This window comes from Danio rerio, chromosome 19 (genome assembly GCF_049306965.1).
Source record: "Danio rerio strain Tuebingen ecotype United States chromosome 19, GRCz12tu, whole genome shotgun sequence".
Taxonomy (NCBI): Eukaryota; Metazoa; Chordata; class Actinopteri; order Cypriniformes; family Danionidae; genus Danio; species Danio rerio.
The window spans coordinates 25,529,236-25,557,103 of NC_133194.1; the positions used below are offsets into that span (position 1 = coordinate 25,529,236).

General features: G+C 35.4%; 1 protein-coding gene, 1 non-coding gene and 1 gene segment (V, D, J or C); 2 read left to right on the top strand and 1 right to left on the bottom strand.

Moving 5' to 3' along the window:
- The first annotated feature begins 257 nt into the window (after nt 1–257).
- Nucleotides 258–3,900, top strand: LOC101885964 (Ig kappa-b4 chain C region-like). The segment is given in 2 exon segments: nt 258–601; nt 3,356–3,900. Coding segments are annotated over 2 exon segments (432 nt in total).
- An 8,395-nt stretch (nt 3,901–12,295) lies between these two features.
- On the top strand, nt 12,296–12,367 carry trnap-agg (transfer RNA proline (anticodon AGG)). Its single transcript has one exon. It is a non-coding gene; the product is annotated as a tRNA-Pro (tRNA).
- A 331-nt stretch (nt 12,368–12,698) lies between these two features.
- grb10a (growth factor receptor-bound protein 10a) overlaps nt 12,699–27,868 on the bottom strand; it is a 117,559-nt gene continuing 102,389 nt past the window's right edge. For 7 of the 9 annotated variants that reach the window (XR_012394551.1, XR_012394552.1, XR_012394549.1 and 4 more), the window contains 6 exons: nt 27,580–27,654; nt 23,954–24,070; nt 23,800–23,866; nt 20,673–20,760; nt 20,493–20,586; nt 12,699–16,407 (listed from right to left, as the gene is read on the bottom strand). Coding sequence is in view for 4 of the 9 variants with exons in the window: in XM_068215118.1 (XP_068071219.1) it covers nt 16,261–16,407; nt 20,493–20,586; nt 20,673–20,760; nt 23,800–23,866; nt 23,954–24,070; nt 27,580–27,654 (588 nt within the window). In the remaining 5 variants the exon portion in view is untranslated. Of the gene's footprint in view, nt 16,431–20,422; nt 20,587–20,672; nt 20,761–23,799; nt 23,867–23,953; nt 24,071–27,579; nt 27,655–27,868 lie in introns of all 9 variants that reach the window. The other 2 variants (NM_001004287.2, XR_012394548.1) reach the window with 2 other exon arrangements.

The following is a 27,868-nucleotide window of genomic DNA, read 5'->3' on the forward strand; positions in this document are numbered from 1 at the left end:
AATCCCCTGCTTTAACAGACAGAGACTCAGGAGACTGAACCTCTTGATGAGAGACTGAGAGAGAACAAAAAATTAATAACAAGAAATGAAATTGAAATGAATCCATAAAAATATAACTAAAAGCTTAACATTTCTGCAAAAATGTATATTTTAAAAAATGTGTCATCTCAATAAAAATGATCCAAACCTTGAGTGAGCAGAAAAAGTGTCTCCAACAGTAGAATAAAATAAATCATTGTTGTGTGTCTGTAGATGTCACACACTAATAATCATCAGCACACTTATAAGGACTCAGTGTTCTGTTCATATGCAAAACACTCCAAACTCAAAATTGCATTCAGATGTATCTTGTAATTTAGCCTGGGGAAAAAATTAAAAATTGATTTGCAACATTTTATTAGTAACTACATAACATTTTTGTTATCATTATTATTACTTTCATCAGACTGAGCAAAACTAAACTATGATACAGAATCAGTGTTATTATGAATGTTAGTGTTCTGTCAGCATGATTTAGTGCAGGAGGTTTTTGTACAGCTGATGATTGGCTTTGTATCACTGTGGTACACATTTGGTGGAGGCACTCGACTCTCAGTTGGAAGTAAGTAAATCTCTTTCTATGTTGTGTTTAGAAATGTAAAATTATCTTAAAAGTAAACAAAAAAATAAAAATATTAGATTTGTACTTTTAGTGTGTTTGCAGAATTTGAGTTTCAGCTCCAAACATTTATGCTGAACTCATGTGTAAAAGGTTAAATGAATTAAGCTTTTGCCTGAGAGGCTGATATTTGTTGGCTTTATATTTATATTTTACAAATATTATTTAATGAAATATCAAAGTCATGTTTCAAATCAGTTTAAAGTCATGTTAGTTATTTGTATATTCAAATACTTTTAGAATAGCATATTTAATTAGAAAGTCACAATAAGATTCTATTAGTTAATGTATTTACTAAAATTAACATACAACATACAATCCATTTATTACAGCACTTGGTCATATTTGTTCAAATTAGTTAATAAAAATCAAATTCATTTTTATTTCTTGTTAACTCACTGAGCATTAACTGATGTAAACAAGAGCGACTTTGTATTTTAATAACGCGTCACTAAATGTTGGATTGTGATTAATAAAGTACAAGTATTGTTCATTCCTATGTTAATAAACATATGAACTAACATTAATAAGATGTCTGACAAAAAAGTCTATTTTTAAATATAAAAATTCTGAGAACAAGTAAATTTTGAATACATTATTGCAAATATGTTTAGATTTCTATAAATTTAAACACATTCTTACATTTGTCCCTTATTTACAGAACAATTAAATGCATTTTTAGCTCACAGATACATTTGAACCCTTTAACTGCCAGCTCTACCAAATGGTTGACCATTTTGACAGTTTTAAATAATGACTTTTTAAGACATTTAAAGAATGGCTGTTTTAAATAATGGTTTACTAACACAGCATTGTTGGTTTACAAGAAAAAACTCAAAAAAGCACAATCCTGTTGCACTATCACATTTTTATTTTATTTTTAGGCATACTTCAGAAAATAAAGATGATTTAGTATTTAAAAATGTTTTATTTTAATATATTTTTTAAATAAATTGTTCTAATTTTTTTTCTTATTTTTAGATTTTCTATTTTATATGTACACTTAAAAAAAACTAATTTATATTAGTACTGTGAACTTACTCCATTTAAGTTGAAGTAATGAAGTATTTAATTAACTCATTATCTTCAACACTGAGTTCGAAACTCTTTTCACATGAATAGAATTAATCTTCAGTAAATTCTGAATTACTACACTCATTTCATTTGATAACGTTGACTGTTGGGTTTTTCAGTGTATTAATTCTGGTACTTTTATCATAGACATATCAACAATTTGGTAGAGGTTGATATTTTAGAAATTATGGGATGTGTTGAAAAAAAATGCATTAAGTGTGTAAACTAATGCAATCCAAAAATGTGTTCTTGGTGGGGTAGTTAAAGGGTTGAAACCAATTTTTATCATGAATTTGAACATAATTAAATAATAGAAATAGAGATTCACAGTTTATATTTATTAACATTAATTAATTTAGATATTCTGTTTCTTATATGGATAACTTCGCAAGAACAAATCAACTAGCTCTCATTAACTGCCGTCAGCTAGCTCTCTGTAACTCTTACATGGTCGCCACTGAAGCTTAGCAGGGCTGCCCCCGGTCAGTACCTGGATGGGAGACCTCATGGGAAAGCTAGGTTGCTGCTGGAAGGGGTGTTAGTGAGGCCAGCAGGGATGCCCAACCTTCGGTCTGTGTGGGTCCTAATGCCCCAGTATAGTGACGGGGACTTTATACTGCTCAGTGAGCGCCGTCTTTCGGATGAGACGTTAAACCGAAGTCCTGACTCTCTGTGATCATTAAAAATCCCAGGATGTCCTTCGAAAAAGAGTAGGTTTTTAACCCAGGCATCCTGGCCAAATCTGCCCACTGGCCTCTGTCCATCATGGCCTGCTATCCGTCCCCATACCATAATTGGCTTAATCACTCTGTCTCCTCTCCACCAATCAGCTGGTGTGTGGTGTGCGGTCTGGCGTGAAATGCCTGACATCCTGTCATCCAGGTGTATGCTGCACACTGGTGGTGAATGAGGAGATTCCCCCCTATGAGTAAAGCGTTTTGAGTGCCCAGAAAAGCGCTATAAAAATGTAAGGAATTATTATTATTATTAATTATTAATAAATCATTGGTTGAGTATTAGTAGGCTGATTAGTGTTCGGGTTACTGATAGTGTAAATTTTCATGTATTTGCAAAGTTCCTTTTATTTATTTATTTTCCTCCCGCTTAGTCCATTTATTTATCAGAGGTCACCACAGTGGAATGAACCACCAACTTTTCCATCATATGTTTTACACAGCAGATGCACTTTCAGCTGCAACCCAGCACTTGGAAATTCCCATACAAACTCAAATTCACACTCGTACACTATGTATACATACACTCATACACTTATAGTAATGTATGTTGGAGGAAAATCAAAATAGTGTTAAGATCAAAATCAGATTATCTACTAATACTTCAAAGATTAGTGAGCACATAGACCTTAAAAATAGAGTTTTATTTGATTTTGTAGATACTGCATATAAAACTATGTGTACTGAATATAAAAATGTAAATCTGATTTAAGGCTAAAAATACAAATTTCCTGTCAAAAAATCTGTCATTACGGGCTGTTGCACTGGAGATGTGCTTGATTAACTCTGAATCTTTTAAAGGGAAGTGAAAGACTCTCAGAATGACTGACAGAGCTGTTTTTTTCTGCACAATCAAACTCTCTCCATCTTCATCTCTTTCACTGTCTAGCTGCGGCTCGTCCCACTGTGGCGGTGCTTTGGCCCTCCAGAGATGAGCTGCAGAAGGGTCAGGCTACAGTGATGTGTGTGGCCAGTAAGGGATTTCCCTCTGACTGGACGCTGAGCTGGAAGGTGGGCGACAGCAGCAGGAGCTCTGGTGTGAATATGAGTCCCAGTGAGCTGCAGGAGGATGGACTGTACAGCTGGAGCAGCAGCCTGAGCATCACTGAGAGTGAGTGGAGCAGAGCAACAAGCATCAGCTGTGACGCCACACACCCGTCCCAGCACACAGTGAGCCAGAGGATACACACACAGCAGTGCCATGATTAGCAGCACTGAACATACGCAAGCATGCACGCACACACAGGTTATAGACATGCCTTAATATTAATTCACACACTCAATCAAATGTTTGTCCACATTGTTTTCAAGTTTGCTCTATGTTCTATTTTTCTTGTTCCATTTTAAAGTTTTTCTTCCCACATTTGTACACATTCTTTGATTTAGTTGTATTAAACAATTATTTTGCAAAATAAAAGCTTTTTGAATCATTAATTGGGAGTGCATTATTTGTTTCATTATTTGCATTTGTTATTTGTTTCATAGATTACAATCAATTATATGGCATACTGGATAATATATGTTCTAACAGAGGAGGTACAGGAATAAAAAGTGGATTCATAAATTCTTTCAGAGTTCAGGAAAAGTAGATGTTGAGCCATTCTGAATTTTCTATTTTAACCTAATGTGTCACCGCATGCATTACATAACACACGTACATTTTTACACCAAATCACACCATAATACAGCTGTACATTTACCCCTCACACCCTCACTTTAATCCAAATTAAAGATTAAATATCACTATAATAATGTCACACTAACAATCATAAATGTTCAGATAATATGCAAAACATTCTGCAATGTGAACTAGATTAGTTGGAATTTAGCATGGAACAAACTAAATTATTTATTTGCTTTTTTTTTCTTTTCTTTTTTTTCAACTTAAAATCTTTACAGCAGAAGCACACACCAAATCTCCAAATCTTTTATTGTCATAAAACATTTTTTTTTACCACATTTATATAAACCAGTAAAAAAGATATCCAATTAGAATGAAATACTGTAATACATATTTTACATGGCTGCCAACTTTTGGCTTCAGCTTTGAGAGAGAATTTAAGCCTCACATCCCAAGTCATACCCACACACCAAGCCATGCCCCGTTTATTTGACAATATATAAAATGATAAATATATTATTATATTAAATACTTTTATAAAATATTTACATATTAGTATTATTACTATTAGACAATTCTATTATGAATGAATAAAAGAAAAAAATCCAATTCTAAATGTAACTGGAAAACAATGTAAAGATACAACTGATATGCTAAGATCATTTAACAAGTCTTTTGCATAAATATATTAATTTCAGGAAAGCACGGTGGCTCAGTAAATAGCACTGTCACCTCACAATAAAAAGGTCACTCGTTTGAGTCCTGGCTGGGCCAGTTGGCATTTATGTGTGGAGTTTGCATGTTCTCCCCGTGTTGATATGGGTTTTCTCTGGGTTCTCTGGTTTACCCCACAATCCAAACACATAAGCTATAGGGGAATTGATCAACTAAATTGGGTGTAGTGCATCAGTGTGTGCATGAATGACTGTGTAGGGGTGTTTCCCAGTACTGGGTTGCGGCTGGAAGGGCATCCACACCGTAAAACATATGCCGGAACAGTTGGCGGTTCATTCTGCTGTGTCAACCTCTGAAATAGAGACTAAGCTGATGGAAAATGAATGGATGAATATTAATTTCATTAGAATGAAATATAAATTGTATAGAACACAAAAAATATATGTTTTATAGAATTATGTTGTTTGTTGTCTTAGACATGACGTATAGCCAGGAATAAGCTTAAACTCCCTGACTTTATCCCTCCTTTCTGCTTCATACAAAAAAAAAAAAAAACAATCAAGAGATTTGCTAGTCAAAATAAGATCATCATTATATTAGTTTAACTTTAGCTTTGTCGACTTTTAAAACTCACTGCGCACTGACACCTGTACTAAAGGCTGTTACCCCTATTATAAAATGCACCCCCACTATTAACTATCTATTAACTTAAATTGATAATTTTGTAATAACATCATTGACACTAATGAGAGTGAACCTTTCCCTTACAGAAGATAACAATTTTATTTTACATTTATCTGTAAACCTAGTGCATTTTAAAATGCGTTTCACTTATTGTTTTTGCTTAATCCATCAAGACAATAATTACATTACGTTTATGGCTGTTGGTTTTTATGTAGTCTAAGAACCCCAATAAAAGTCTATGAAAGGGGTACATTTTACGGCAGGGGTGCATTTCTTGGCTCAACATCTGTTGCAAAACACATGAGCGGCACATGAGCAGTGTCTACATCTGGAGCGGGAACATGAGTAGCGCATCAGTGTCAAGCAGAAGCAGTGCGAGAGGCCCACGGTATGCGTGGTATCTTTTCTGCATGCATGCTTCAGTTTGTTTTTGATTACATTGCTTTCAACAGCGTTGGATCGGTTGCACATAGAGAGAATAACATCTTTATAGAGTGATAAAAGTCTTTAAAACCGTCTTGAACACAAAGGAAAAAAATATTTCATGGGATGAGTTTTCTGCGTGAGAAAATGGATGAGTGGAGTGACAATCGGTGAGCATACCATCAATTGCGTGACTCTTACGCCAAATGCGTGAGAGTTGGCAGCCCTGGTTTTATGAGGAACTGATCATTTTTATTAAATTAGATGTTGCTTAGCTGAGCTTTTGTATCTAAAATTTAAAGGGCACATTTTCTGACATTAAAATAGGATTAAAATCACTCTCAATTTGAGTCCAACCACAACTTCACGTAAGAGTGCGGTTTCCCCACCCACTGAATTAATTGACAGCCATGTATTAAAATGTCTCTTTAGAATTTTGTATAATCATATCAACAAGACAGGATGTGCCCAAAGTAACTGGGATAAAAAGATCTGTTCAGCTCACTATGATCATCAATCATCATCATCAAATGTGATCAAGAATGAGTTTCACAAGTTTAAAACAGTAAATGTTTGTAATAAAGATTTGTGGATTTAAATCAGGTTCATTTTGTACATTAACATAACAATGTTGTCACGGTCACACAATAAAGAGAGGGATGGTTATCTCTTTTCATCAATTTATTCAAAACACACAATGGATTGATCAACATGAGAAGCAGGTAAGTGATATTCTTAGATGGAGAGCAGATAAAGTGCTGTTCACAATGTAAACAAGGATCTTCATTCAACCATCAGTATGAAGCCACTTTCCTTAATCACAGCTTGAGCATCCACAGGTTTAGGAGAAACATCCATGGTGAGGTGCGGTGTACCATCTGACTTCGGTTCCAGCCAATGAATGACTGGAATCAATGAGGCTTTATAGAAGACTGTGATTACTAGTGCAGGTGAGTCTAATTAGAATAGGAATGTGTACAGGTATGGTGAGAGGTGGCTGGTGAAGGTGAGCAATGATTTGAGCAGCAGGAACAAGCCAGGGATGTGACAAATGTCCATACAGCAGTGGATATACATGTATCCTGTCACATTTGCCATGCCAAAACAGTGCAAAGCTAATGTGTATGTGTGTGTGTATGTGTGTGTGTGCACGTTGCGTGTGACTCATCGCTAAAGAAAGGCATAAATTAACTCCACAACAAATATATCAAATAACCGTTGTGAAAGTTCTAACTGTTGTTATGGAGATCTGCTTCATTCTTGTCTGTCACTGAGCTGTTTGTCTACGTGAAGGTTATAGCTACAGTCAAACTAGAGTTTGATCATGCGAATTTATGTCATACAGCGCTGCGAAAAGAGGAGGGATTAAACAAGATTATTAGGCATTAAAAAAAGCAAGCAATTGCTCCATGTTTTAAATTTCTGTCCAGAGAGGTCATGTTTTGATCCTTGGTTGGTCTCACGCAGTCAAGTGATGCGATTTTGCAGGTCAAAGTTCACCAAGCTTGATTTTTGCACCACAGCGACCTGCAAATCTTGACATATGACCCTGTGTTTCCGGTCTGACGCATTCGCGTACATATGAATGGAAGTCTATGGGGAGAAAAGTCCATTGTGACTGCAGCTTAAGGCTGACACACACAAGGGAACGGTGGACGAAGAGAATCAGTTCATTAGCATTAAAGGCACAGACAACAAAAACAGCTACAATGTTAAAACAGCTCATATTTCACAGGTTTAAAAAGGTATAATAAGTAATCTGATGGGTGTTCTGAGCTGAAACTTTACAGACACATTCTGGACACACAAAAGAGGTTAGACATTTTCAACATCTTAAATCTTGAAAAGGGGTAAAATTGGTGCCCTTTAAGATCTATATAGTATATTGGATTGTAACTAAAGCATACGGTAAGTCATAATTGTGACATTGCGATAAATTATCAATAAAATGTTTTAGTGTGTCAATAATGAACATCAACAGTTCAGTGCAGTGAAGAGTCTGTGTAAAGTCAGTGAGGTGAATAATGATTTTCAAACTCAACAACTGCAGAAGCTCTGAAATCTCAACCAAGGGAGTTATTGTATGAGGCTTTTTCAGTGTGTGAACAACCAGTCGTGTATCCCAGACGCAGAGACTCCCTTGCTGTGTAGACTCTGACAGTAATAAACTCCTGAATCTCCAGGCTGGACTCTGTGTGTTTACCACTTTCACTACCACTAAATCTAGAAGAAACACCTGAAGCTCTGTTTGATGTGTAATAGATCAGGAGTTTAGGGGTTTCTCCAGGAATCTGATGAAACCATGACATGCAGTACTGAGAGGTGTTTAATATATGTTGAATACCAACAATTCACTGCTGGTTTTTGAATACAGTGAATAGTGACAGTCTGATCAGGCAGCACAGTTTGATCTTCAGATTGAGTCAGAATCTGCCCTACACAACCTGAAAAGGAGAAAGATAGCACTGTAAAACAAAATTAAACTTTACAGACTGAGCACAATATTTCTTACTTTTGCACTACAAATACTAAGACATTTAATTCTGAGATTTTGTTGACTTCACATGCTCATGTTCATGATAAACGTTCACAGAAACTTAGTAAATACTTGATTTCAGCTTATGTGGATTTCAGCTTCTGTGGATTGCTATATTTCTAGATCTTTAATGATATGAATTTCTAGGCTACTTACTCCAGGTGCAGACTGAGAGTGTCCAAATAATGATGGCTATTACAGTCATGTCTGCTTTTGAATCTGTTATGATGAAAAAGAGCTGTCAGTCATTAATTATTACAGTCACAGATCTATAAAGACCTCCAGAGCACTGAAGCATGTGCTTCTATGCAAAGTGTCTTCACAATGTAAATGATGGACAAGAAACTCCCACACTGCCAAGAAACACATTTTAACTGATAATTACAACCAGATAAACTTAAAAAAAAAAAAAAAAATTCTAGGCAGAATTAGATCTGTATAATAATAATCTCAGATTATCAATGAGGGCTTTATAAAAATACACATTGCTTATGTCAATATATATATAAAAATAGTGGTCAAATATATAATTTTTTGAAAAGTATGAAACTGTGTTTATTGAATTTTGTGGGTCAGCTAAGTCAACCAGAGAGAGAGAGAAAAAAAAAATGGGTGCGGGTACAATAAATACTGGAATAATAACAAAATGGATGATAACTGCTAGAATAAAGATAAAGTACACATTATAAAATGGTATCTTTCTTCTCTCTTTGATTCATATTTACTTTATTGGGGATCTTTACACCAACGTATTTTATCTGTGACAGGATATAAATGTCATTAAAGATTTAAATAGAAGTTGATTATGATAAATACCACTTTTGTATAATAATTGATTGTTGTTTAAGGCCTTTTTTAGCCCTAGCATCTTAGAATGCAGTAAATATTTGAATTAGGTTTTTTTTTGTTACTGTAAATCAAGGATAATTGTTTTTTTTTTTGTTTTTTTTTTTTGAGCTCATAACTTGATGTGGTGATGTTTTGTGTCTTTCTTGATATTGATATTTATGTGTTTACATTGTGCTTGAAAAACCCTTTTACTGTAATTAGTTAGTTTTAAAAATCTGCGGCAGAGATGGTATACGGACACATCTACATGAAAGACATATTGTATGGCTCCAACCAGAACAATACAGTGAATTGTACTGTCCAGGGAGAGATTTTTTTTCTCTGCCTATTGAGAGATTTTCACAACAATAAACCAAGCACAATTAGAATATTCCTGTATCACTTTGAAATTTACAGAGTAGGCTCATGTCCATACTGTACAAATATGACTTTTTGAAAATAGCCTTGTACAAATAATAATAATTTAAAATAGCAAAAATAACAACAACAACAACGACAACGACAACAACAACAACAACAATAATAATAATTATTTATTATTATTATTAATATCACAATGACATTAAAATAATAAATATATTTATTAAAAATAAAATTAAAAAAACATTCAAATATCATCCAGGTAATTACACAGTATTAAAAAAGCAAATGTAAACTTTTTAAATGCTTCATTTGCAGACATTTGGCTATGTAGCAAACTGCAAGTATGTTATGCACATTTCACTAAAATCATTTATAGATATAAACACTGAATATTGAATCTGTAATTGTGATACATGATTGCAATATTAAAATAAAATATATTTTCTAAAGACCTATACAATACATTGTTTACAGTTTCAGATTAAACACAATATCTATTCAGAAGTATGGTTTAGTCCAGGGATGGGCAAACTTGATCCTCGAGGTCTGGTGTCCCTGCAGAGTTGTTCCAACACTAGTCAAACACACCTGAACAAACTAATCAGTGTCTTCAAGATCACTAGAAATCTATAAGCAGGTGTGTGTGATTAGAGCTGGAGCTAAACTGTGCAGGACACCAGCCCTCCAGGACCGAGTTTGCCCACCCCTGGTTTAGTCAGTCCAACTCTCTCACAAAGCAATTAGTCTATAGTTTTTAAACCAAAAGAGGGCACTGCGAGCCTGCGACCTACACTGATGAATTGTTAGGACCTGGGCCTGGTTTTTCAAAAGGTTTAATCCGTATTAAATTTATCCGGATTTAGTAATCCTGATCACGTAATCCAGCTTACTTTTTGAGCCAGTTTTTCAAAGCAACATTGGATTGGGTCAATCTGATTCGGATAGGACCTTTCAGGATCACTAAATCTGGTTTTACCAGTGCTCAATCACAATGTAGATGGATAGATAGGCCTATGTAAAGAGCAACAAGTAGAATAGCCAGTGTGGGGTCAATATAACTTTATTTTTTTTTTTTAATGAAAACACACATTTGAAAAAAAAAAATCTAAAAACAATAAAAACACCACCCCATCCTCTACCAGCAGTCCGCTCATCTGAGACCTACAACACAAACACGGTACATTGAGGTATTTATAATAAGTTTCAAATATAGATGTAAATTTAAAAAAAAAAAGACTTAATGTTAAAAATTCAACAATAAGTTCAAACTTCCTCATCTGATGTGGAGAGAGCAGCTTGTCTGAGCAAATCTCAAGTCTGGCCTTGGTTTGTTGCAGTGTGGTCAGAGTCAGTTGTTCCTCTGCCAGATGAAGCAGTGCTTCTGACCAGTCACTTTTTGCAATTGTTGAAGGTGATTTCAAAAATCAGTGATTGCCATCTCTGTAATCATTGCATGCATCACTAATAAATATTTTAAAAACAAAAAATTATTTCCATTGTGTTGAATGTATATATCAATTATTGACAGAATAAAATGTATTGTTTTTGGTCAATTTTGACAGCTGTTTGGGGGATTTTTTTATGAGGCCAAGCTATTTCTACTTTGCTGTAGGCCTATACTGAAAGGCTAAATACGTTGAAGCCAATAATCACTATAGCCTGACAGATGAACAAATATAATTAAAACCTTATGAATAAATAGTACATCTCGTAAGATACTGCATGATCCAAAAGTAGTATTATTTAATACATTTTTTAAGTTTTTATTACATTTTGGTCATGAAATCCACACTAAATCCACCCTTCTGATGGGATCAGTTTAATCCAGTTTTTTTAGATCAAAGTGATCCAAATCCTACAAAAAAGGTCTGAAAACCCAAAGTAAAGGTTTGATCCATATCAAAACCAAGACTAGATTACGTGATCTAATCCGATTAGGTAATCCGTTTTTTCTTTTGAAAAACCCATTTTCAAGATTTGATCCTTTATCCAAAATCTTAGTGGATTACTTTTGAAAAACCGGGCCCTGGACAAGAGCATTAAGATATCTCTATCGGTTTTAAAAGTCTACAACCCCCAAAAAACATGTTAAATTGCTCACCCTTATGTTCCCTGAGATATTTGTCCATGTTCGGAACACAAATTAAAATTTTATCTCCAATATCTTAATGTGTTCCAAAGATGAACAAAGGTCACAGGGCCAGGGGGATGTGAATAACATGTGGATTAACATTCTAACAGAAACATAATTTAATGTTTTTTAATGTTTGTGTCGAACTTAACATTTAAGGTAGTCCCATAGTAATTATTTATGTTTAAAAAAGGAAATACTGTACGATACAATAGCGTTTGTATTTAAGCACTAGTTTAAACGTTCAGAAAATTTACTAAGGTTTGCGGTTAGCTGTAGGCTATAAATGGTTTAAATATTTTCAGACATTCTAGCATATCAAAGTAAATGGTATTTACTAGTTGCCATATCAGCACAATATAAAGATAAATTTGTGCCATATTCAGAAAATTATAAACTCAATAAGCTGACATCAGTATGTGCATAATTCTGCCACCAGATGGAGCCAGATTCCACCAAAATAAACACCACAAACTTACAACGTTTTTAATGCTTGGTCCTGTGGTCCATGTGCAACGTGGCAGACTGTAAAACCTTCAATTTTCAAGGCTCGTTGGTCTAGGGGTATGATTCTCGCTTAGGGTGCGAGAGGTCCCGGGTTCAAATCCCGGACGAGCCCAATTTTACTCTTTAACTTGCAAAGCATTGACAGATTTTAGTTTATACTATAAACTACAGCAGAGGTCAGAACTAAATGCACAGAACTAAATGAAAACTAGAGGGTTTGTCTTTAAATAATTAGTGCTGTAAAATAATCAGTTACAATTAATAATGTATGTAATAAAATGTATCTATAACATATAAGTTTCAAATTCATATTTTGTAATGCAGATGTTAGCCAATTTTCTTTTAATGTGTAGTATGAATAATCTAAAGAAATATATCTATAATCTAAGAAAAAAAAAACATTTTGACATATCAATAGTGAGAAAAGACAACAGTAGACATCCTTAATTTAATACTGTAATATATACTCTTTATAAAAAGACATTTGTGACATAAAAATGAAAACACGATATAAGCTAAAAATATTTCACACTGGTACATGTTGAGAGGGAATATGCATAATATGCACTTTATGCACAACATCTTCATTCTGTTTTGGAGCGCACCACATTTATATAGTAATAGATGGTGTTTAATACAGTGTTAGATCTACTACCTCTCTTTAGGCTTCACATACTTAAAAAGAGCGTGACTGTTTGCATGTTTCTAATAGACAAAGCTGCATATGAGCCAAACACACAGATGAAATAATCTCTACAGTCACCAATTTCACAAAACGGTACAATGCATGGAAGGGAAGGTAATATTTCACATGCACGTTTGGCGTGTCATAAAATGTGAGCCACACAACAGCACAAGTCTGATGAAAATAAGCATCATCCAAACCCTTTGACTGAGCTTGATTTGGACGGAGCGAATCCGCTTTCACACTTGCGTATTCCAGTTAGAATATACTTCGTATTCAGGCATCCTTGTCTAACTTGCAGACTGTAAATTGTGACGTAAAGGAACACTCCACTTTTTTGGAAATAGGCCGCTAGAGTTAAACAGTTGTCTTTTACCATTTCTGAATTTGTTCATCTGATGTCTGGGACTGCCAGGAGCACTTTTAGCTTAGCTTAGCATAAATCATTGATTTGGATTCGACCATTAGCCTCTCAGAATTTGATAATTTTTCTATTTAAACCTTGACTCTATACCGTATACTAAGTCCAACGGAAAAGGAAAAGTTTCTATTTTCTAGGCTGATATGGCTATGGTATGGCAACAAAGTCCCTTGATTATTACGCTGGAATGAGAGTATATGTGAGTATAGCTCAAATCAATCTATTACATTTTTATTTTACATCTTAGTTCACCGCGCAACTGCAGAATAGTCATGCTTTGAATAAAAAAATTAAAAACATTTTTTGAGTGTGATGCTAATGGTCTAATCTGATTCAATGACTTATGCTATGCTAAGCTAAAAGTGATCCTGCCAGATGCAGAGCTCGTCTGAATGCATTCAAAAACACTAACACTCAACTGTTTAGCCCTAAGGGACTTGTAAAATAAGCCTGTTTCCAAAGTGGAGTGTTCCTTCAAACCTAAACAATGTGATAAAAAAGCCAACCGCAATCCCTGATGCTGAATGCGTAAAGCTTGTACTTTTCATAACAATTAACAAATGATTTATGTATGAAGCGATAACGAAGCAATAACGTAAAATAAGGCATATGTCGTAGCTAACATCTGAGATGAATAAAGCGTTTCACATAAGTTAAACAGCGTGAATCGTATGCGAAATTTTAAAAAAAGGTGCTTGTGTGGTATCATAAAGTGTTTGACAATCGCAGTGTGCATCGTACACACTCTCGTCCTAGGCGCGTGTGGTTCTAGCTCAGCAGTATAACAGTCAACTGTCAGAGTTAGCATATAAAACCATAGCTTAGTCTTGCTGGGCCAGTGTTGGAAGAGTAACAAGGCGGACGTCAGGACAGACAGGAGACTGCTGAAGCAGCGTTGCAGGTAACCGTACACCCGCTTTTACTGCAAAGCTGGCAGAAGAGATAATCTCCTCACCGCATTATGTCACGCAGCCTCGGAGGATTACAGACACGCCTGGGAGACGTGACTTCGCAAAGTCCTCCAGCCTGTGTGTGTGTGTGTGTGTGTATGTGTGAGTGCAATCCCGCGTCCCTTCAGGCGCTCAATCTGGGCCTGGCCTGTCACTTTTAGGGTTTTAACATGGCTCAAGAACAGCACAGTGATTTGAAAAGGCAGTTGTTAAGCTTCTAATAGCTAGGTACGTTCGCAAAGTAACACGACCTGGAAACAAATAATAACCCTCTTAAATTGTGCTCAGGGTGGGATTTGCCATACTGAAGAGGCCGGGGTCAAGTTTCAGTGGCCCTTTAAGGCCCGAGTCAAGTTATTAATGGCTACGAATATAAACTATAAACAATCAATTACACCAGGATCAAAGCATGTGCCTCCTGATATGTATATATACTATTGCAATTCAGTGGATTCAAACAGGCCATATTTGTTTCTAAATAGACAAGTGATAGTGATGTGCATAATTATCAATAATTAGGAATGAACAGATTGTGATTATGGATTGTTAACCTTTGTGAAGTAAATTCTAATACTAATTTCTGAGTTAAATCGCACATAAAAAAAAAACAAGTTTACAATAAAAACTAAATTCTTACCCTCATGTAGTTGCAAATCTGTATGACTTATTTGTGGAACTCAATATAAATATATTTTAATATATTTACCATATATAAATTTCAAAATTTGACCAAAAATGGTTTTAAAAAGTCAATAGATTCATGTTTTGCTTGTTGAAGACAACATTCTTCAAAGTATCTTCGTTTGTGTCCCAAGTAAATTTTTGTAAAATTACCATTTTTGACAAATTACAACAATTTTTATGAACTGTCCCTTTAAGCTACGACAGAAACACTTGTTTGTCTGAAAGTAACTGAATATCTAATATATTGAATTGAAATCCACATACAAAGCAAGTTTTTTTTTAACCTCATATAAACTTTAGATTATTAGCTTGGAGCTGTTGATGCTCTTTTCATGTTCTTTTTCAATCAACAGCATGCGACCGGTAATGTCGACGGAGTTTAAGTTATATTTAACCCAGAACATTCCTTTAAGGCAAAGCTTGATTAGAACTCCAAACGTAACTAACTCTTATGCTGGTAAAGCATAAAGCGATCAAGTATCATTTTTTTTTTTTTTTTGAAGTGCAAGTCTGCTACCCCTTTTGGCTAGTCTCTCCTAGCTGTGATGTATTAAAAACCGGGTTTTTGTGTATTTTTTTGGCTGTTACCGAGGAAGTGTCACCTCAAATGGTTATAACTGCAATTTCCACTGTACTAATCCTATCATTGACAAAATGAAACAAAGGTGAACGGTAGGAGGAAGGCAAATGGGTAACAGTTGTCGCGGTAAGCTCAGGATGAAGCGGATCACCTGTGTTCAGCTCGAGAGTGCAAAATGTTCAGGTAGGAAATAACATAATACATATCAATCGTCATCAAGTAACTTTTTGCAATTGCAAGTCCTTGCAGACACACCACACGAAATGACTGTCCCGATCTGATCAGTTTATAGGGGAAGGGGAGTGTTTAGTGTCATGTCCTGAATGATGAAGTCATCTTGAATTCATTGAAAGCTTATGATAATCACCATAGAGACTGTTGAAAAACAAAACAAACAAACAAACAAACAAACAAACAAAAAAAAACACAGGCACCCTTGTCAAAACCAAAGGACAGGGCATCCTGGAAAGTTGTCCCATAATTATTCCCAAAAGTTTCCGTGCTAATCCCAGAGCTGTGAGAATGAATGGTTTTCATGCCCGTGGGTTGCGTCAGCTTATTTGTGAAATAAGAAAGAAAACAGAAATTTAACAAAAAAAAAAGAAAGAAAGAAAAGAAAGAAAAATCCAGTTTTTCAGTTACATCTGTGTATGTGTGTGTTGCTTGCAGGTTTCAGGAGGAGGGGTCATAAGGCCACCACGGTGCAGGGGTGTTTGAGTTTGCAGGGCAGGATCCCCCTGTTGAGCTGGTAAAACTCTACCAGGTGGATCAGGTCGGTGAACTTGGTAGAGCCGTCGTCAAGGCTAAAAAACACCTGGCCATCCTCCTCAAACTGCAAAAACAGACAAGAAAATGCTGAAATTTACAGTTATTAATATTAAATCAGTACTATTATTATTATTATTGTACTTGATATTTATAATAAAATAATGAATACAATAATATATGAATATAATTTAAAAGTCAAATTTTTTTTCAGAATTTTCAGTAATAACGCTACTAATTAACATATTAATTTATATTATATAAAGATTGAATAAATATCAATCTATATTAACTTAATTTATAAATTAATATACAAATACAAAGACTTACATATTCAATTACACATCTATGTAGCAATTACAGCAATAATAATTAAAATGATTAAATCAATATAATTAGTTTAATCCCTGATGAGGTATAAATAAAGGTTTAATGCAAAAACTGTTTCTAATATTCTGCTTTGATGTTTTTTTTTTTTTTTTTTTTTAACAAATCAGGGCTCAAATCATGTAGTTAAAAAAGTGTTTTTAGTAGGAGTGTCAAAATTATCGCGTTAACTCATGCGATTAATTTTAAATATTTAAGGTGTTAAAAAAAGTAACGCAAATAACGCAAGTGCAGTATTTTTTTATTTCCTGATGTGGCCGACATGTGTTGAGGAACGGTGTGGTGCGCCTTGGGCAGCAGAATAGTAAGCGAACCCCCCTGGTCTTCAATTTTATCAGCTACACCGTCCCTCTCCCTCACGGTCCTCGCTTTTATCAGCAAAAAGATCACTTTTATTTTTCACTTCAGGGTTAAGGGCGGCATGATTGTAGTTTGCCTAGAGCGTCAGTTCAGCTTGTTCTGGCCCTGCGTGCGTGTGTTTAACGTGCAAAGACATTTGGATAAGACCAAGGACGCGCTTTTAGAAGGTACATTTCAGTATAAAACAATTGATGTCGCATCACCAGGCTATTCTGCGTTTAATCTTTAGACTTTTTCAGCAGTTCACTCTCATTCAGCAGATTTTCATTCAGGATGTTTTAATGGAATTTGATACCGCATGGAGAACGGAAAGAAAAACCTCCACATTTCAGGACTCGCATGATCCTTTAAGGTAATCAAAAATCACTGCTTACATGGTAGACTCTTAATCAGTATTATCTTAATCACAAAAGCGGAGTTTTGGTGTCCATGTAAATGTAGGCCTACTTTGTGAAAATGGCAGATGAAGTCGCAAGCTGTCAAAGGCTGTCAAAGGTCAGGTCTTGATGCCCAATTCCAATTTTGTGCCTATATCTGATTTGTTTGCCTATTTACACGTTGTTTTAATTGTGACCCGTATCCAATTCATGCGTTTACACTTGCCATACAATTTACAATATCGCGCATGCGTAAAGGCGGGTTCTAGTACCTGTGTCATGATGATATGTACTGTATAATCCATTTATAAATAATATGGTTTTGTTTGCGTCTAAAGATTGCGACCATCTACACAAAATAGTCTTATTATTTTGTTGCTGTCATATTATGGATATTTTCTCAAATTATCATTAAATGTGGAGCTAACAAATTACTATAAAATATTAATTTAATCGGTTGTCATCAGTTAAACAATCCGAGTCCTTGCCAGAAGCGGGCCGGACTCTACACACAGACTTGGGCCAGATACGGTTAACAGAATTCAGACAAGTGCTTTACAGCCGCATCATGTACGGGAGCGAGCTGTGGGCCATACTCGGCCCAGATAACAGTGTGTGTGTGTGTGTGTGTGTGTAGTTGAAGATTTTGCCTGTGTTCGCACTGGTGTTGGAGAGAATAAAGTTGTTCTATGTGTATTAATAGTGACCAAAAGCAAACGTTCCAACATGAAGTTTGCCCAACTTTAAAATGATTTTGAGGCGGAGGTGGGAAAGGGCCGTCATCGCAGCTTACGCTTATGGTTTATATGCTTTAATGATGTCCTCCACCATTCAGAGGAATTTGTGCGTGCGAGAGAGATTTCAGGTCTGGTGGGAGCAAATGGTGGCGACTCACCACTTTCCTCCTCCGTTTTTCCTCTGATGTTGTTTACCGGATTGGCATCTCCACACACGCTCTTCCTCCTACGTCATTAAACCGCGGAGAAGCACCACATTGTCGCAAGTTTAATGATGTACAGAACGAAATGCCTCAATAAATCCAATCTGCCTGTTTACATGACAGTCGCATTGTCACACATACAATCTATATCTGATTTATTTCCACATATGAAGGAGGCCTAAAACTGATCTCTGAATGTCCAAATGCATGCGGGTTTTTTTTCCGTGTTTACCCGGTCATAGAACAGATCCGATCTGTGTCACATATGAGCAAAAAATTGAAATTAGGTCACATTTAACTGGCAGTGTGACAGCCCATTCCTCTGCCTTTAAGGTGCGTCCATGAGCCTTCACATTTCATAAGTTTCACGTTGCTGTGTCCGAATCCTTGTTTGTAAAAGACAGCCATACTTTAGAGCGTATAGTTTTAGCAAATTTGATAAACGCAATTGTGCGTTTTGATGAATCTGAAGGGATCCCTCACTCATCGGGTCCGCTGTACTATGCGTGTGTGTGTGTGTGTGTGTGTGTGTGTGTGTGTAGTCCACTTAGAATCCAATGTGGAAATCCTTTTTGTTATTGGCATTGATTGTTTTGAAATTTAAATGGCATTTAATGCCTGTGCTTTTATTTCTGTAATAAATATGGCGTTTGGTGATTAATCATGATTAATTATGTTTGGTGATGATTAATCATGATTAATTACAAAAAAAGTGTGATTGATTACGTACATTTTTTTTATCATTTGACAGTCCTAGTTTTTAGACTTCATAAATTTACTAGCAAAATACATCATTAAACCTGGATAAATTTGCTCTTGATAGAAAAAAAAAATCAACCCATCTTTTTCATGTACACTACAAATTTTTATCCAAGTTATCCAAGTTTTAGGAGCAACAAATAATAACTTGACTTCTAGTTGATCATTTGATATCAGAAGTGGCTTATATAAAACTCAAAGGCCTCTAAATTATGCTTATTTTACCAAAATAAAACATGATTATGCCTTGATTTTAAATCATTTAATTAGGACAGTAAGGTCTGACTTTGAGACAAAGTCTTGTCACCGAACAGAACTACTGTACAGTATAGAATATAAAAAAGTATAATAATTAAGTATAATAATTCAATTGTGTATGACTCCCATGAGCTTAGACGACTACATCCATACATCTCTGCAATGACTCAAATAACTTATTAATAAAGTCATCTGGAATGGCAAAGAAAGTGTTCCTGCAAGACTCCCAGAGTTCATCAAGATTCATTGGATCTTCAATGCCTCCTCCATTTTACCCCAGACATGCTCAATAATGTTCATGTCTGGTGACTGGGCTGGCAAATTCTGGAGCACCTTGACCTTCTTCGCTTTCAGGAACTTCTACATGGAGGTGGAAGTACGAAAAGGAGCACTATCCTGTTGAAGAATTTGCCCTCTCCTGTGGTTTGTAATGTAATGGGCTCACAAATGTCTTGATATCTCAGGCTGTTGATGTTGCCATTCACTCTACAGATCCCTTGCATGCCCCCATACTAAATGTAACCCCAAACCATGATTTTTACCTTCACCAAACTTGACTGATTTCTGTAAGTATCTTAGGTCTATGCTGGTTCCAATAGGTCTTCTGCAGTAATAATAATAATAATTCCTTACATTTATATAGTGTTTTTTTAGACATTCAAAACGATTTACACATTATTGGGGGAATCCCCTCAACCACTACCATTGTGCAGCATCCACCTGGATGACGCAATGGCAGCCATATTGCACCAGACAGCACACCACACACCAGCTAACTGGTGGAGAGGAGACAGTATTTGTGATGATTGGGAGGAAGTTCAACAGATGATTCATTAGAAAAATCTGCCTTCTGCCACTTTTCCAAATGATCAACTAGAAGTCAAGTTATTATCTGTTGCTCTTGGGATCGACAACAAGACTTTTGTCAGATAGTGTACCTCTCTCAATCACTGTCAGATAATCGGTTAAATATGTATAACATTTAGAAAACTGCAGTTTACTCAAAATACTCTTCTAAATATTAACACATGCATAAAAAGGATTTGAAATCAGAGTTTATTAGTGACTCACAGGTAAAATCTGGAAGTGTTTAATCTTCTGATGATGGCAAAGAGTGAGAACGAATGCTTTTGGGTTGCTCTGGCTGTCTCTCAACAGGAATAACCTACAAGACAAAACACTCTGATTAATTGCACTGTCCTCTTTCAAAACAGCAGTTAATAATGCTTATCAATGTGAAAAATACCATACCCATCAACCTGGCCTTGCTGCATAATCATCCTGTGGGATTCCTCTCTCATAATGCGGCCGTGGAACCATAACTGTGTCCTGTGGATCACTGAGAACAAACACAAAAAGCAAATTAATGGAAAAAAATGTTGTAATTGCCAATTGACCCTTCGCTAAGCCATACCTAAAAATCACCACTTACCAATCGTGGCTTAGCAACCGTAGCTACGCGCAGGGGCTCTGTCAAGTTTTCAAGTGAGGGAAACACGCCAAAGCGTTGTGCACATAGATTGTGCAAATCTGATACCCGGTATCCTTAAAGTTTGTACAAGGTGGTGGAATTTTTTCCCTTTTCAAAACCAAAAACCAAAGGGGAGAAAGCCAGCTTGGATCAAGCTGTGTGAGGGGCGCTAGAGGAGAGGAGTTACGTTGTTTTTGTTTTGAAATTGTTATGAAATGCTTTTATATTTGGCAGCGGATTTATATTTGCCGGTAGGGAAAATGTATTTGTTCACTTCTGTTATTTATACTTTGATTTGCATTTCAATTTATTTATTAATTTATCAATTCCACTTAACTGCAAATTCGAATAGAAACTAGATAAAGAGCACACAAACAAACTGACACTAATAGGTACTGTACATTGTTATGGGTCAATGAGGCTAATATTCGGCACAAGTTCATCAGTTTCCCCTTTCTTGCTGCTCTTTCTATGAATGAATTATGTAAAAGCACTGTCCATGCGTGCTTCCTCGTTGGTCAGTAACACGATATGTCATTGCATAACAATTAATCTATCAGGCTTTTTGCTAAAAAAAAAAAGAGAAATCACGGTTTAATTAGTTACTATTAGATTATTTTTAAATGTCACCTATCCTGCTGTGCATGAACTAAGCTGTTGAATGGTCAGCGTATGAGTCTGCTAGGCTAAGCTAGCTCCAATTTTGATTAAATTATAATTATAATAAAAATAATCGGTTACCTATTGAGTGGTGAATATACCCCTGTAATGCATACTGCAGTTCTTTTTTGTCTGGCTTTCTTGGATATCTCAACCGTTTGCCAAAAATGACTAATTATATCCCTGGCAATATCTGTCACTGATGCATACACATTGTGATAGAAAAAGCATGAAAGCTTGACAGGCATAGAAACAGTAACTAAGGAGGGTGGGGCTTAGCGAATAGTCAATTATGACAAGATACTGCAGCCAAAAACACTTTTTTCGTGTACTTGTTTTTGTATTACTTCTCCCACATACAGCAAAAAGCAGAGGACACTCTACAGTTTGTCAATATTAAATATTGCTGCTGCTGGACAACAATGTACTTTTGAGGCTTTTTTTAGTCTTGAATGAAGTTTACATCGCAACTCTGCAGTTTATTTATAAGGATAGTGCCTATTTTAAATATTCATAATTTTGAAGCATTGGATTCAGTAAAACGGCTGCCATCAGCCTGTCTGAGCAGACCAAAGAAAGCGATGGTTGATGCATATTAAGTCCCTAGGGGAGAAAAACTAAATTTTCTCAGCATAAATTTCAAATTACAGCTGAACAAATCATTATACATCAAGCCACATTCCGAGTCGATCTCTCTCTTTTGTATTTTGTAGTGGTGTATATTTATACCACAGAAACTGGTAGTGTTTGCTTTGCTCTGGATTTTTCGGGGTTAATTATTGTGAAATCCCGATTGCAACAGAGAAATACTGGTAAATCTCTGTTGATTGATGGCATTTCATGCCGTTCAGTCTTATAATCTTAAAATGTGAGCAAAAATTACCTGTTTTTTCACTTTAGTCACTATGCTAGAGAATCATTCAAATACTAGCTCTAAAGGGATGTTTGTGAACTGGCAAAGGTTTCTGCTGTTCTGACGTCAGCTGCAGATGTGAAGGAATGCAGGAAGAAACCATTTCCTCATACAAAGGGTTTTTGAGAGCCTGTGTTTGATTTTCTTTTTTTATACACACGATTATGCTGTCAAACAGTTGTATAAATGGAATTTCACACTCGTAGCAGATACATTTGCTCGTAGTAAATATGGCTGTATATTGGCAGTGGTGGGCACTCGGCTTGCAGCCTCAAGCCAACGCACACCTTCCATTAGTGCAGATATACAGCTATATCGCACTGCTACGATTTATGAAACAGTTCTGAATAAATAAGTGATAAATAAGAGATAAATCTAAGGGTGCTTTCACACCTGTAGATTGATTGTTTTGTGTCAAATTAAGGATTCAAATTGTTACAGTTGCTGTTTGTTCCTGGTGCGGTTTGGTTTCACACATTAAAGATCCAATGACCAAAATTATTAAAACAAGTCACGTGTGAGAAAACTCTACTCATATCGGTCAGAGTTTGGTAATTTTACGGGATTTCACTCACACAAAGCTGCCATCGTTATACTAATTTATAACGATGAGAAATAAGACAATTAGTGATATAGGGCACTTTAATTTTGAATTATGACACATACAAACAGTCACTAAATATAAATCAGAGATAAAACTCTCATACATAGCCTCAGTTCAATTGCCCAAGGTTTTAAAAATTTTTTACCTATTCTATATCAGAAATTGTGTTGGTATTATATATTTTATATAGCTAAACAGCATCCTTACAGGAAATGCACTTGACATCCCATCTTCCTCATTATTCACTTTTCTCATAGCCATATGTAGGCTATGCCCATTACATAACCAAAATACAATGCGATATAGACTGGTTTGTTGGTTCATTGGATCATATTGCTTTGTCACTACAACCAAACCACTCCAGAGTTTGTTTCAACCGAGCCGAAACCATCTCATTCAGGCAGTCTCAGACTGATTGTTTTGCTGTGGATCAGAGCACGATTGCATGATTCATATATGCCCAAACGAACTAAGCTAAGGGGGCAAACAAACATCGAAACAAACATCTAAGTGTGAAAGCACCCTAAAATCCCCTGCATTTAAAACCATTGCCTTTGATATGTCTAACAATGAAACAAGAATTCTGACATTAACCAAGGTTCAGAATTAGGTGCTAGAAATATATGCAAATGAATCAACAACTTAAACATATTCATCTGCAGCATCTTGCCTAATGCCACATATTCAAAAAACTAAATTAAATTAGTTAAATTAAATAAAGAACAGTCACCTGAACTTAATGGCGAGGGATGTAAAGGGCTGGGGCTTCCCAAAACATTCATTCTCTGACTCCGCTTCTGTACAGACATTTAAAAAAGTATAAGAAATTCATAAAATGACTTAATGACTGGCAGACTATTAAACCTGAGTATCTTAGCACTCACTCTCCAAGTGTGTCCCTCCTCCATGGCAGCGCTCTGAGCCTCTACAGGGTTGTCAATCACGCGACCAGTCCTTCCAGAAAAGTCCATCGCAACCAGCGAGTTCTCGGACACACTCCGCTGTAATCAAAACAGTCCCACTTTAGAATACACACTTTGTTTGTTCAAATTAGATCAAAGGGATAATCCTCACAAAAATGAAAATGCTGTTGTCATTTACTCAACCCTACACTTGTTCCGAACCTGTTTAAGCTTCTTTTATCCATTGAACGGAAGATGTATGGTAAAGAACGTTATAAAAAAACAGCCATTTGACATCTATAGTATTTTTTGTTCCTACTATGGATATTAACAGCTATTTCTTTCCAACATTATTTAGAATATCTTGTTTTGTGTTCAACAGTAGAATGAAATTCAAAAAGTTTAGTGTGTGAAAATGGGGAGGTAATTGTTATATATGGTTAAACTACCCCTTTAAAATGCCTCTATTTTTCTTGTTTGAACATTAACTTTCATGTTAACGAGTAATGCGGCTGTTTGCTAAGATCAATATAGTTACAATCTCCCAAAAGAAGCAACTGATTGTCTGAAAAAGGTCATCAGTAATTCCAATCTAACTTCTTGCACAAACTTACACAGGCTTCGGAAAAAAAAATTGTATGATGTCAGTCTATGGCTTTTCATTGATTAACTGCAAACAATGCGTACTTTGACCCTTTAATAATGTAGTTGTGCTGCTGATGGCCTGCAATGTCTGGATCATGTTGTGGGTAAGGGATATTGCCTCATTCCTTAATACAGGAAAACAGAGATATATTACTGTTTGTATCATGATACCGTTTAGTACAGTACAGTACAGGACATTATGATTCAGTATGGGCTAAGCTTTTCCACTGACAGCAGTACACTTACTTAGTAGAAATGGCATATGACAAAAAGTTGTGATCTAGTGACAATTTTTTGGAAACAAACAGACCCTTTCAACCATTTGTCTGGGTTTCTCAGCAGTGTAAGTCATCATAGATGGGTAAAAAAAGATAGCAGTTGAAGGGAGACAAACATATTATACCACGATATATCTTAATATGCCACAAATTTATAGTTTTTGCATTTTATTTAGCTCAAATAACAAAATCAAAACTCAACAATAGTGTTTTAACAACTTTCTAAACACAAAAAAAAGAATTCAAACTGTGGTTCCACACAATCGATTAAGTTAACTTGTTAGTTTTGACAAATTCAAGTGGATTGTACATATAATAACTAAGTTGTCGCAAAAAACTTGTGTTGTTCTCATTTTGAATAAGTACTTTGAACAAACATCATTTTTTTAATGCACACTATTGGTTCTGTACTGTTCTGTGAGGCATTGTTAAGAAAGGGTGCCAACAATAGTACAATATGACTTGCTATTTAGATACTGCTTACAGTGGAAATGAAAGTAGATGCATAAAGTAACATACTGTACTAAACCCTACTGCTCAAAGGAAACAAGTCATTTATAATAAAATGCTAAGGAAGGCTTTAGACCTGCAATTTAAATATGGTAACAAGCATTTTGTTTAAAGGAACACTACACATTTTTGAGGGGAATATGCTCATTTTAAAACTCCACTTAAAGTTAAACTGTTAAGTTTTACCTTTTTTTGAATATATTCAGCCAATATCCTGGTCTGACAGAAGCACTTTTAGCTTAGCTTAGCATACACAAAAATTACTTCTCTTATAACAGGTTGTTGGTATTTATTATCTTCATAGGGATAGAAATAACACTTATGAACAACACCTAACGATTTACCATGTGGGAAAAATTATGCGTTTAAAATATATATATACAGCACGATTTCAAATATCAACAGGATATTTACACATCCCTGCATTACATGAAATGATCCTTGTCAATTTGTACAATATACTTCACAGTATTACATCAACTGATGTCTATAAGCTGCAGCAACATCGCTTGTATATTGTTCATCTTTTTTTGCCTTCATTTTCATTTGGTTTATTTGATGCCTTAATTTTATCTGGCAAACAGGAATTGACATTCATTTTAATGTTTATTAGAGGTTCAAATAAAAAGCCAACGGAAAATGATGTATATAAATAATATATAACATTTACAGTTCCGTTTGTAATACAAGATTTGGTTTCTAGAACATTAATATTTTATTACAGCAAATTCAGCAGACTAACTCAACAACATGCCGAAACTCAAAATGTCAGAGACGTACTTTAAATAAAGTCCAAATAACATTACAGAAGATCAATGTGCAGATAGGCTAACATTAGTTTTGTCTTCCTAATATATTTTAGACCCATAAAGAGAATTACTGCTAGATATAGATCACATGCATTTTTCCTGTCATTACTAGGCGTGTATCAGCAAACTAATAATAAAGCCTGACAAAACCCTCACAGAATAAACAGTGATCCAACAGATCCAGTAGGTAAGAAAGTATAGTTTACTGCTGAACTCGTTTTATCATGGTAAAATAACACAGAAATCGAATAATAACACTTCAATTTCCTCCCGAAGCGCCGACGATCTGTCAACCATGGTGACACACCCCGTATTTATGGAATTAAATTACTGGGTAAAAACAAACTTTTTACAAAATGAAGATCTACACCTATATCAGCTGATAACGTGTCTTAACTGACCCAAACCATCTATCGGGACTTTTTATTGCAAGTGTATTTAATTTTTTTTTTTTTGGGCCCATTTTCGTTAATTAACAACGAGGAGGCTGGCTTTATGACTTGTACTGCAGCCAGCCTGCAGGGGACGATCTAAAGGCTGGGACCTTCACTTAAAAGCACTCGTGTGGCACACACTTGCGTGAGACAGTTATTCACTTTGGTTTGAAATATTTTGAACATGGTTTCAAAATAATTGTTCAAAGAGCCTGTTTGAGTGTTCCTTTAAGACAATGGGTAGAACAGAATGGGCCATCTGACCAATCAGAGAAGAAAAGTGAGACCAGATCCTTGAAAAAAAACAGTTTGATAGTTGGAAACAAATTGGAATACATTAAAACCAATAGCAAATTGACTTCCATGGCATTTTTCCTTACTAATGTTTTTAACTGAATATAATATTGAGACATTTCACTGTAAAGAGTCCCATAAATACAGTATTACACTTGATCAATTGTTAAAAGCACAGGGATTATTTCAGGACTAGAAAAACCTAAAGACATTAAAAAAGCCTTTTCACAATGGAAATGGTTAAACCAGGAGCATATTTCACCTTTACTTTGGGATAAAAAACTGTTTAAAAAGCCTTGAAATCTATAAACAAAACCTACACGCTGTTCCTAAAAACAGCTTACTCTGATCAGCAAAACCACTAAAGGCTTAAATTAAATCGTACAGCAACCACTGTGTTCGTGCATTTTCCCTGCATGAATGTTCGCAAAGCAAATCAGCGTAAAGGAATCTATATTCGCACGCTTCATTAGCACACTGTTCATACGCTTATGAGCAGATTAAGTGAACTCTCAGCAAGAGCGTTCCTAAAGAGCGCACCGGGAGCATATAATACCAGGTGGACTCATAGAAGCATGAACAGAGCAGCACATTTAACCCATTGACTGCACTGGCTGAAAGAGCACCATGTTTCTTACCACAGGTGTGGTGAAGTTTGATATGGTCTTCCTCTGGTGGGGGGTCTTGTAGTTCTGATATAGCAGAATTCCAAACTGAAAAGAGAAGAGTGTGTTTGTGTGGATTAACAAGAATGGACAAGTGTGTGTGTATGTGGTGTGGGGTAAGAATTCAACAAAAAAAAATAAATAAATAAATTCACATTTTTATTTATATTTAATTTCCTATTATATTAATAGTATTGTTATTAGAATATTAATATTTAAACTTTTACTATCCTCTAAAAATACCCTTTTTTTGCATTTTGAA